Here is a 12,397-nt window from a genome sequence, read left to right as displayed (position 1 = left end):
ACTGTCTCCTTAATTTAAACGGATTGGAAGGGAAAAGGATGGTACTTCCAGGGTTAATAACACATTAACGTTCGGTCCCAGCCACCTCCGCTTCGGAAAACACTGCTCTGGGCAGACCTGCTCAGAATTGGCCCGTCCGTATTGTGATCGTAGAATTTCAGCGTCACTACTTACTCAGAATGGGATGTTAGACCTGTGGGGTGCCAGGTGCTGCCCAGGGAAGACAAACAATTGAACGGAACGCTCTTGAGTTCCATCTTTAACACTGTGACTTGACTACAAAAGCACTCTGCATATGCTTGTGTGGCGGAGAAGTAAAATTCGAATACTGGAACCGGGGAGTTCTCCACAGGAAGTCAGTTCCTGATCTTGGCGTTTCAACCACTCCTCTTCAGGCTAACAGCCCTGATACCATAAAGAGCTTGGTAACCTGCTGAATGTAATGATGATTTTCTTTCAAAGGTATTTTGCCTTTAGTAAATAACCCAGCATATTTAAGTTTGAGCAGATCCAAAACTTAAGCTGTGTCTACAGCAGACAAAAGCATTTTTTTCCTCGAGGAAATGTCTTTTTCAAAAGTTTTGGGGTTTTTTTTACCAACTTGTCCTACTTTCAAGGGAATGAATGGTCTTTCTCCTTCCCATGCATGTGTGGTTCTAGAAAATGTAGGTAATAAAACTTGGAAATCTTAGAATTACTCTAAATAGCTGAGTCGCTAAAGATGAATATCTTCCTTAGCGTTTTCAGGACTTTTAAATTCCGTTTTATTGAGATGTAATTCATCTGAGAGAGGAATGGTGGTAGCCTGTGTCTGCATACAGCTTTTCTTATGCTGGAAGCTGAACCCTTTCCACCTAAAAATTCTGTTTTAGAATGGGGAAGGAATCTATAAAGAACAGCCTGGGAACTCTTAATTGATTCTTTTACTAAGTGCCTGGCTTTACTGCTATTTGAGAAGTCTTTGAAAGCTAGAGCTAACAGGTTTTTTTCCTAAGGTGTTTCTATTCTGAGATAACTTTTTTGAAGTCACAAAACTGTAGCCATCAAAATCATTCCTTCAAAGTTCCTTTAATTCACAGTGAATTGTGATGGCTTAAATACCTCTTGCCAGCAGCCTCCAAGAGTCTAGAACACAAGAGGAATGTAAGTTTAGAAAACTTAAAAAACCTGAACTCTTCAAATATGTCAAGTACTAAGTCTGTCTAAATATTTCATGAAAACCTAGTTCTTGTATCCTGTTAACGATAATACAGTTATAACAAGCTTCTTTCTTAACCCTTAGCAGATTAGAAACGACTTGGGGGAAAAGCCTACTGAGTTCTAACAACTCTTAGAAGTGGACTGGACAGAACACTTAGAAAAAGAGACAAAGTCTAGGGCGACTAGTACGGAAGAAAGAAGCCCCATCCATCTCTGTAGTCCCTAAAAGCTTCGTAAAACAGTATACATGCCAAGTGAGGTTAATAGGGATCCTGAGCCGAGAAGAACAGGTCAAATTATTGTCTAAATGCACTCAGTTTTAAAAAAAAAATCTTGAAATAGGTAACTTACAGGAGAAACGTGATCTAACTTGACTGGTCATGAATTGAAAAAGAGAAATTGTGAAATGTGATAGATACCTTAAGTTTTTTTGTTTTTGTTTTTGTTTTTAACTTGGCCAGCAACTGGCTGGCTCATTCAGTAGAGCATGCAACATTTGATCAGCCTACTTAAAAAAACAAAACAAAACCTTTCTAGCTTGAAACCTCAAAGTGTATTCATTTGCAAATCTTTTGGTGTGGAATCAAGCCTTTTGCGGGGGGAGGGGGTCCTGTGAACAGAGTTCTACAGTCAATCTTGGTATACCAAACTTGTGTCCTCAGTTTCTTTAAAAGAACAAAACTTTGACAATAATTTGAGCACAGACTCTCGGGTTAAATTTTTCTCTGGGTCTTGTATGAAAATTTTATTTTTATAAATTTAAGATTTTATTTATTTGACAGAGACTCAGCGAGAGAAGGAACACAAGCAGAGAAGTGGGAGAGGAAGAAGCAGGCTTCCCGCTGAGCAGGGAGCCCGATGGGAGTGATTTTTTTTTTTTAATCATAGTAAGAAACTGTTCCTTAGCTATCTGAAAAATGTACTTGGCCTTGGCACTTGAATTGGTGGGATTTTGTAGGTAACAAAACCGAAAGTACTTCATCTAGTTTCTTAAATAGAAGCTTGACTGTTCTAGAAAACAAGTGTTATGCTTCAGTGCAAGTTCTCTGCAGGTTTTAGTAGTTTGATTTAGGACAGGGCCATTAAGGTAGTTGGGTCCTCATGGCAGCAGATCTAGATAATGTATATACAGAATTGAGCATTTGACACTGTCTTGAGGATTTTGTTAAGCCTTATGGTAAATAGCTTATCTTTGGTGAAATAAAGAATCGCTAAAGTCCTGTGGGCTCTCATGCTTGGGTGAAGGGTAGATTTGTAAACTCCAATTTGACCTCAAAAATTTGAGTAGTTATAGTTCTTGAAATTCCTTAAATTATCTTAACCCCAAGCACCTGTTAGAAGATTCAGCGTCAAGAGCGAATATTTTCATTTTGGAGTTTGGCCCCAACTCTTTCCTCAGGCCTCTAAGAACAAGATCTGGGTTGAAAGAAGGTAACTAGGATTTTTGCTGTCACTTTATTTGCCAGATTCCTGTGGAAGATTCTGGGAATGTGCCTCTGAACACCTGCAAAACAGCTGACGTTCATTACGTAGCTCAGCATCTGGTAAGCGTCAGGTGTGCTGTGTGTGTTGCAGAAACTCATACTGAGGGAATTTGAGAGCAACAGTTTGCCAGTTTCCTAGTGAATGGAAATAACAATATTTGTCTTTCATTTCCAGAACTATGTCTCAGGAAGGTGATTATGGGAAGTGGACAATATCCAGTAGTGATGAAAGTGAGGAGGAAAAGCCAAAACTAGACAAGCCATCTACCTCTTCCCTCCCTCATGCTGGGCAGGGAGCAGCAAATGAACCAAGATACACCTGTTCTGAGGCTAGGAAAGCTGCCCATAAAAGGAAATTATCACCTGTAAAATTCAGCACAGATTCACAAGCTTCACCTCCCAAAAAGCAGAAGAGTGGTTCCCAGGAAGACCTGGGTTGGTGTCTCTCTAGCAGTGATGATGAACTGCAACCAGGAACACAGCAGAAGCAGGCTAAGAACATGGTGATCAAAGAAGAGAGCGGCATCTCTTTTCCCAAAGACAGTGTCACCCAAAGAACTGGAAATAATGGCTCTCCTGCCCACCATGGACTAAAAGAGGAGGAAGAGGAGTATGAGACCTCAGGGGAAGGCCAAGATATTTGGGATATGTTGGAAAAAGGGAACCCCTTCCAATTTTACCTCACTAGAGTCTCTGGAATTAAGGCAAAGTATAACGCTGGAGCCCTCCACATCAAGGGTAAGTGGATGCTGCGTGTCTGGGAGCTGTCAAACGGCACTTGAGAAGGTCCCCTTGGCAAAACAAGGAGGGTAACCTAGAACGATCTCCAAGAACCCTTCGAAGTCTTAACTACCCTGAGGAAAACTATCAGTTTGACCAACAAATTATGTGTTTGACAGCAAGCTGTTTACTTAGGGAATCAGAGTGTTTCTCAGTCCTGTAGATCTACCAGTTGGAATACTTAGACAATTTTAAACATCGTGCTAACTTTTAAAGCTTAAACTTTAATGAAATAGATATCTGACAGCAGTACCATCACCTAAAACTTGTTGATGCAGATTTGGGGCTCCACCCAGGTTCACTGAATCAAACTCTGGGAGCAGGGCCCTGCAGTCTGTTTTAAGAAGCTTTTCCGGGGATTCTAATGAGGGAGCAGAAGACCAGCTGAGGACAGGCAGGAGCTGACACCCCACAATCCCCCCCACCCCATGGGATATATGTGACATTCCTCAGGCACTCCTGGCTGCCCTGAAGGAAAAACAGTTAATTTATAGAGATTAAAGTCCTGCAAAACATGAGTCTCCCTCAGTTTACAAAAGTCTTAGAAATGCTTTGTTCTTGTGAATTTCTATCAATGGCCTAGCTTCCGGAAGGAAATGTAGATACAATTAAATGCCCTTATGACCAGCAGCCTATTGACAGATACTTGGAGTGGGCAAAGTGTAATGTTCCTTCAGGAAGCTCCCAATTATCTTACTGTTAATGCTTTACTAGAAGGAAAACCAAGCTTCACTTGGCAATGGCAAGACCTCCAGTATCCTGTGAGTCTTCTTTAACAGACAAAAATCCTTTTGAAATCTCCCTTTTCCTTACCTTCCCCAACTCTCAGCTATATAATCAGCCACACCTCACAACCCCGGTGCAGCTCCTTCTGCCCACGGGTCCTGTCCTCGTGCTTAGATAAAACCACCTTTTTGCACCAGAGACATCTCAAGAATTCTTTTTTGGCCCTTGGCTCCAAACCTCACCCCACCTGACTTCACCTATATTCCAAAACCCCATCACTAAAGCCCAATCAGGACTGAGAACCACTGCTTGGAAGCCAGGTTTTTGTTCCGGGTGAAGAAGCAAAAAACACTAGCAAGCAAATAGGTATTTCAGTTCCGAATCCAAAGATAGTCTTCGGTTGCTTTGCTTATTCCTCAGGGTGCATCTGTGTGATATTATGATGTATATGTATTTGGTCTTCATTCCTGGTTGGTTTTTGTCCCAAGCTCCTGTAAGAGCCCTAAAGTAATGAAGGTCAAAAGAATATTTTCTGGGGTGCCTGGGTGGCTCAGTTGGTTAAGCGTCTGCCTTGGGCTCAGGTCATGATCCCAGGGTCCTGGGATCAAGCCCTATGTCTTGCTCACTCCCTGCTCAGCAGGGAGCCTGCTTCTCCCTCTCCCTCTTCCTGCCACTCTCCCTGCTTGTTCTTTCTGACAAATGAATAAAATCTTTAAAAAATTGTGTTCCTAACAAGCCCCTTTCAGTCATACCTGGGTTTGTTAATAAAGTGGCTTTTGGAAAGCCCTTGAGAATGGAGGACTGATTGCCAGGGGGACCCAATTGTGTCATTAAAGCTGGGACTTGCAGTCCCACCCCCACACCTCCAAGGAGGGGGAAAGGGGCTGGAGGTTGTTAATCATTAATGGCCTTTGTAATGAAGCCTCATGTAAAAAACCCTAACTGAGAGCTTCCAGGGTGATGAACACATGGAGGTGCACACCCCTTCCCGCATACCTTGTTCTTTGCATCTCTCCCATCTGGCTGTTTGAGTTGTATCCTCTTATAATAAACTGGTAATCTAGTAAGTCAAGTGCTTTCCTGAGTTCCGTGAGGCATTCTAGCAAATTATCAAAGCCGAACAGAGGCCAAAGAGGGGGATACCGTCAAGAAACTGCAATACATTCCTTTTGTGTACCTCTCATAAAGGTAGGAGCTTGGGCACCTGGGTGGCTTAGTCGGTTGGGCATCTGCCTTTGGCTCAGGCCATGATCCCAGGGTCCTGGGATCAAGTCCTGCTTCGGGCTCCCTGCTCATCGGGGAGCCTGCTTCTTGCTCTTTCCTTGCTCCTCCCCCCTGCTTGTGTTTATGTGCACACGTGCGTGAGCGCTGTCAAATTTATAAATATATATATATAGGAGCTTCCTTAAGGTAACTTCTTTTAAAATTTTTGTACCCCAGCATGTAGCTCAATATTTGGAAGAAGCACTCAGTAAGCATGGGTCAAATAAAGGAGGCTATTCTTTTTTTTTTTTTTTGACAGCTCGCGTGCGTGTGTGCATGTACGAGCAGGGGGAGGGGCAGAGGGAGAGGGAGAAGCAGCCTCCCCACTGAGCAGGGAGCCCCATGCAGGACTCGATCCCAGGGCTCCAGGATCGCGACTGGAGCTGAAAGCAGACACTTAACGGACTGAACCACCCAGGCGCCCCAAAGGAGCCTACTCTTAATCCTCAGGCAGTTTGATGGTTAAGAGCACAAGTGCTCTTAACGTCTGCCTTTGGGAGGGAGTCTGCTTCTCCATCTCCCTCTACTCCCCCTGCTTGTGTGCTGTCAAATAAATCTTTAATAAAAAACAAAAAAAGTCCTTATTGTCCTTACTGGCAGTTTTTAAAATTGACCAGTCATCAAATTCTGAAATTGAGGTTTTAGTTTTACGTTGTATTTTGTTAAAACGTAGTAATTATTAAATAGCTCAAATTTTCTCTTGAATTTTATGGAACATTAAAGCCTAGCTTTGTAGTCCCTTCAGTTTTCTCAGCCAAATTTTGATTGTCAATGACTAAGTCAATTGTGATTATTACCAGATGATTTTTAACAAAAGATGAATTAGATAAAATGGGTTTTTTTTGTCTTCTCAGATATTCTGTCTCCTCTCTTTGGGACACTTGTATCTTCAGCTCAGGTGAGTTTATGGTGGTTTTTTTCTTTGGGGGAAAAGGGACAACCCCACAAGAAAATAGGCGTGAGGACCTATCTCAGTCCTGTACAGGGTCCCCAAGATGGCCCATACCAGGAGGCTGACACCAGGAGCCACAGTTGTGGCCACAGTATCCAGCCATTAGCATGGAATAAGGATGCCACGATCAGTGGAGCTTCTAGCTCTGGATTGGGTTACAAGGACTGGCCAAGAAGTCAACGTTGGGAATTCCAACCTGAGGGACTTCGTTTTGGGACCCAGATAATCTGGGATTCTAGTACAACTCCTGGGAAGGTATGGGCAGGTAGGTGAAGGCCAAGTTGTTTGATTCGATTTAGAAAACGGTCTCCTACACCTACCGAAAAGAAGTGAATAAAAGTTATGTGTAGTTCTTTGTGTTTGATTGCTCCTGCTTTATAGAGCTGGTCCCCTTGTGTTGATGAATGATGTTAATGCTCCAGGCTCTTGAGGAAATAGTGAGAAAACAGGGCACATCCACAAAGAAAGCAAAGCTATCTGTTTGCTTTATGTCCAGCTTGGCCTCCAGAATCCTAGTCTCCAGATGGAACATGGGGTGAATTTGTGTTCTTTTAGCTAGATTGGAGGGGGAGGGCCAGGGATTACCCGGGCATGGGGAGGAGCCCATGGATAAGTTCAGTGCAGAACTTGTAGTCAAGATGTAATTGTTCTATGCCTAGTGAATGTCCAATCCCGGAGGCCTGTTCACAAAGCTAGCTCATAAGTTAGGCTGAAAGGAAATGTTCTTTTCTAAAAGTCTTTTTTATAATCACCTAGGGGAAAAGGGATAAATTTGTAAGTCCTTTTATTTAAATTAATCAGAGGGCTCTTAGAAATATGTAGTAAGATTATTTAGAAATACAAATACTGCCGAAGCCTGCGGTATCCTTTCTTTAGAACCTGTTTTCTCATGCACTACTCCAGTGATTTAGATTCCTTGAATCGGGAATTCCCTTCAAGATGTATTTTAGGCTTGAGTATTGTAGCGCAACTGTCCAGGTTTATAAATAATATTTGGAGTTTGTCATTACTCTAGAGTTTCTTTCAATTCAATAACCAAACTGTTCTTACAGATTGCTTGCCTGAATCCTATAACTCCATCCTTTTCTTTCCCCATCTAGTTTAACTACTGCTTTGACGTGGACTGGCTAATAAAACAGTATCCACCAGAGTTCAGGTGAGTACCACAGGATGTCTGATAACATCCTAACTGTAATGGGGCTTTAAAATGCAAGATGAGTGTTTCTCAGGCAACTGCTGTTCCTCTTTCTCGAGTATTTCTTTTGAAACTATTGAAATCCTACAAACTTAGTTATATAGGGAAAACAGCATTTGTTGATCTAGTCTAAGTAGTCACATGCATTCCTAATACGGGTTTTAGCATTTGCCTCTGTTGCTGTTTCCAGAAGTAGATAAGGACAAAGCAATCCAAAGACAACTTCGATGATTAAGCGACTGCCTTCGGCTCAGGTAATGATCCTGAAGTTGCCGGATCAAGTCCTGCATCGGGCTCCCTGCTCAGTGGGGAGTCTGCTTCCCCCTCTCACCCTCCCGCCTCTCGTGTATACTCTCTCTCTCTCTCATTCTCGCTCTCTCAAATCTTTAAAAAAAAAAAAAAAAAGAACTTTGATATATTCTTTTTAAGATTTTATTTACTTGACAGAAACACAGTGAGAGAGGGAACACAAGCAGGGGAGTGGGAGAGGGAGAAGCAGGCCTCCAGCGGAGCAGGGAGCCCGATGTGGGGCTCAATCCCAGAACCCTGGGACCATGACCTGAGCCGAAGGCAGATGCTTAATGACTGAGCCACCCAGGCGCCCCAAGACAACTTTGATATTAATGTGAAGGAAAAGATCATTGCTACCTGCTTTCTAGACCTGTAAGCATGCCATACTTAGTACAGCAGTGCTGTTCAAAGAATTTTTTTTTAAGGTTTTATTTGTGCATGAGCGTATAAGCGGGAGAGCAGCAGGCAGAGGGAGAGGAGAAGTAGACTCCCCACTGAGCAGGGAGCCTGATGTAGGACTTGATCCCAGGACCCCAGGATCACAACCTGAGCCAAAGGCAGACGCTTAACTGAGCCGCCTAGGTGCCCATGTTCAAAGAATCTTTGCAAATGATTCTTCCTGTGGTTTAGGAGCTAGTGAAGGGAGGTCTTAGAGCTTCCCTTATCCAGATTATGGAGGTGATGGATTTTTCAGCTTGTCTTCTATAGTTCCTCAGCCTGGTGTTGGTAGTGTAGACCAGAGAAAGATAGCATTGTACAGTGCCCTGCCATCTGTCCTGTTTTTAACATTCACCTAGCAAAACCCTTAACAGCAAGTAAGGTAAAGGAATATACCCACAGAATGATTGTCAAAGTCCTTGGTGCATTTAGGACCTCAGATTCTAGAAACTTTATTAATAGTAGGTAAAATGCTGTTGAAATTTCCCAAGTGGCTTTGACACACAAAGGCTTGTATTTGACCGGTAACACATAGGATTAGTTTTAGCGATATGTAACAGAAAAGCAAAAATAACTGGCTTAAATGAGAGAAAATGATTTCTCCAACCTAAGAAGTCCAGATGGTAGACATTTGTGGTCTGGATCGGGGGTTACTATGGTTCTCAGGGACTTGTCCACCCATTCTGTCTTTCTGTCCCACCATCCTGGTGCATGGCACCCGGGGCTCCAGGTCACTGATCTGCGGTCCACATGGCAGGAAGGAGAAAGGACAAAAGGGCCACATCCCAGCTGTGCTTCCTCTGAATAGTCTCCTGGAAGTTCTACACAACACCTGCTTATATTTCATTGAGCAGGACTCAGCCACAAAATGCCTTGTTTCATTGAAATATAACAACCTGTTAGTCTGCATCATGCCGTGGGCCTGGGCTTGTTCACCCTTGGATCTTGGGGACTACTGCCATACCTAGCACACAGTAGGAGTTTAGTGAATATTAGGTCTGATGAGGAAATGCTCTTTGCTTGGTCTAAAGAAAGGGAAAGAAAAAGAGCATCATACTAGGTAACAATAAATGTTTATCTTGTAATCTGAACCTGAAAACGAACACAGAGCTAACTATGTGTTCTTTTGGATCAAAGAAGATAGTTACTCAGGGACTTCCTCGAGTCACAACCTCTCTGGGTCACAACAGAGCTTTGGGATCAGGCCACATGACCCTGTTGTAAAGGTAACTGGCTAGTGGAGATTAACTGAATAGTGCTATGTGTTAGCTCTGTACTCCGTGACCACAAAGGCCAGAAACACTTGTGTGGTGGTAAGGAAACACCTAGCATTCTTTAGTCAAGAGTCCAGCTTTATAAAAGATGTATTCTAAATACTTCTGATCTGTTTTCAGGAAGAAACCAATCCTGCTTGTGCATGGAGATAAACGAGAAGCTAAGGCTCACTTACATGCCCAGGCCAAGCCTTATGAAAACATTTCCCTTTGCCAGGTAGGCTGCTTATTGCTGTTTGAGATCCTGCTTAGTCTGAGAGTTGGAAAGAAATTTAGACATTTAGTCTATCCACCCACCTAGAGCAAGAATCCTTTCTTTAGTATCACCAACGGATACTTGTCTAGCCTTGACTTAAATGCTTCCTGAGAGAGCCCATCTGTGTGTGGGTAGCCCTTGTGGTTGGAAGGATTTTTCTTTATGTTGACCTTATGTCTCTGTATTTGTCAGGTTCTCCAGAGAAACATAACCGATAGGGTATGTGTGTGTAGAAAGACTTCTTTGAAAAGAATTGGCTCACATGATTGTGGGGACTGGCAAGTCCAAACTTTGTAGGATAGGCCTGCGGGCTGGAGACCCAGAAGAGAGTAGGTGCTGTAGCTCAGGTCCAAAGATAGTCTGAAGACTGAGTTCCCTCTTCCTTGAGGGAGTTGGTCTTTTTTTCTTTAGGCCTTCAACTGACGGGATGAGGTCCACAAACAAAGGGTAATCTGTTTTACTCCGTCTACTAATTTAAATGTCAACCTCATCTAAAAATAACCTTCATGGCAATACCTGACCAGGTGTCTGGGTACTGTGACCTAGCCAAGTTGACACAAAAAATAAATCCTCACCGTCTCCTTTTACCTTTCATGTTTGGGTCCTGATTTCCCTTCTCTGGAGCCACATAGAATAAATCTCATCTCGGATGTGGCTGATGCTTGTATGTGAAGTCCTCTATTGTACCGCCTTAGTTTTCTTTCAGGTGTGAGCATGGTTTCTTAAGTTGTGCTTGTAACAAGAATCCCTATGTTCCCCCAACCTGCCAGTACTCCTCTGTTTGCATCTAGTTTGTCAGTGTTCTTCTCGAACCTAACCAGGTTTTCTGGATGCAATTCAGCGGCTGCTGCTTTCTGAGTGCAGCTTAAAACTTTTTATTTTGACAGCTTACCTGCCTGGTAGTAGCTGCTGTTGCCCCTTGGCCCGTAGTCCTCTGAGCTTTTTCACGTGAACTGCGGCCAAGGTCTGTACTGGAGAGATGGACAAACTAAAAGCAAACCTGTTAGGAAACTGCCTGTGTGAATTGAGCTGCAAATGATCCACGCCTGATGGGGGGATGTTAAGTGGTCTTGTAACAGGTGTATCTGCTTGGTTTGCTGGGACCAAAGCAGAGCAGAAAAGGCCAGAAAGTTGTTGCCCAGGTTTTTGTTAAGTCCTGGAATTCTGTCCTGATGCTCTTCGGTCCATACGTGGAAGTACACTGGGGGTCTTAGACCTCCGTTACCACTGGTTGCTTTTGATTCCACCTTGAAGAGAATATTGTGTGTGGCATTTCGTGCAAGAAACCGGCACACTGGGGAGAGAAAAGCAAGGATTTCCTTCCTGTGGAGATGGTGGCTGTGAAGTGGCTGGTGTCGCACTGACCTTCTGTTTTAGTGGCTGGGCAGTTCATTTCCAAGCAGCCACGGTAAGATACTTCCATAGCCCCTTTCTCTCCCTGCCAGAGTGAGATGGCCTCCAGGTTTCTACTCTTGGAGTGCATTGACAAGAGTGAACTACACAGAACCTAGATGATTTTTCTCCATTTTCTTTCTAGTGTTTTTTTTTTTCTCCCTGTCCAAATAAGATGTAAGAATTCCAACTCATTTTGATATTCTTTCAACTATAAAATGTTATCTGTGAATATGTGGTTATTTTTAAAGATTCAAAGGGAGAAACCTCAGTCCGATCAACCTTAAACCGGTCTTAAATTTTTCCTATGATTTAACTCGCAGTACTTTATATAGTTGGAGTTTTAAAACAGTCACTCTTATCCAACATGTTTGTGGCTCACCTTCTACACATAGATAAGCCTCTGCTTGGCGGTTGCCTAAAATCCCATGGTTTGCTTTTGCTTCCAAAAGAAGAGGTTTAACTGCAGTAGGATGATGCTCATAAGACTAATTGTGGGTGGAAGATAGCACAGGAATCCTAAAAAACCAGTCATTAAATCAATGGAAATAGTCTTTTTCAGATACTAGCTCCTTGTACTAAAAAGTAGGGCGAGTGTGTGGCATGTCTGGTGGTGTGCTCCAGGCCAGCCACTAGAGGGCATGGTCATCTTTACCTCGAGCGAAGAGATTTTCAGATGGTCCCATTTCTAGTCTGAAGTATAGATTTGTGGCCCCATCCTCACCTGTTGAAATATTGTTACATCTTGTCTGTAAAATGAATTCTTGGGGGTTTTTTTGGGGGGGGGGGCGCAACATAGTGTTACTTGATGAAGCTGAGGCATACTAGTCAAAGAATCAGCATATGCTCCCATTTTGCACACGTGGGACCTGAGGCCAGAGATTGAGGCCTTGTGGTGGTCAAGGTTCAAACTGCTTGGGTTCTGAAGTTCTCTACCCACTATGTCCTTCTGGGCCCATCACTTCTGTAAGCCTAATTTGTTTATCTTTAAGATGGCTTGCTAATAGTCTTTTTCACTGGGTTTTTGTGCCAAGGATTTGGTGCATTTGCCCAAAAAGCATCCATTAACTATTACCTATTCAAGTTAATATCCTTGTGCTTAGACTTGCCTAAGAGCAAACAGCTTATAGCAGAACTAAACTCAGA

The 12,397-nt window shown here is 43.1% G+C and overlaps 1 protein-coding gene across 4 annotated transcripts in view; it reads left to right on the top strand.

Annotated features, from left to right (window-relative positions):
• The window catches only part of TDP1 (tyrosyl-DNA phosphodiesterase 1), a 96,408-nt gene that overhangs the window by 788 nt on the left and 83,223 nt on the right, over positions 1–12,397 (top strand). For 3 of the 4 annotated variants that reach the window (XR_015768472.1, XR_015768473.1, XM_028100594.2), the window contains exons 2-6: positions 2,667–2,744; positions 2,860–3,422; positions 6,308–6,351; positions 7,506–7,561; positions 9,724–9,820. Coding sequence is in view for 2 of the 4 variants with exons in the window: in XM_028100594.2 (XP_027956395.1) it covers positions 2,864–3,422; positions 6,308–6,351; positions 7,506–7,561; positions 9,724–9,820 (756 nt within the window). In the remaining 2 variants the exon portion in view is untranslated. The remainder of the gene's footprint in view (positions 1–2,666; positions 2,745–2,859; positions 3,423–6,307; positions 6,352–7,505; positions 7,562–9,723; positions 9,821–12,397) is intronic. The other variant, XM_088024482.1, reaches the window with a different exon arrangement.

This window comes from Eumetopias jubatus, unplaced genomic scaffold (genome assembly GCF_037043125.1).
Source record: "Eumetopias jubatus isolate StellerSeaLion01/CBP00866 unplaced genomic scaffold, mEumJub1_p1.0 scaffold_7, whole genome shotgun sequence".
NCBI classification, from domain to species: domain Eukaryota; kingdom Metazoa; phylum Chordata; class Mammalia; order Carnivora; family Otariidae; genus Eumetopias; species Eumetopias jubatus.
Note: the sequence above shows the minus strand (reverse complement) of the source record. Positions and strands in the feature narration are given on the sequence as shown.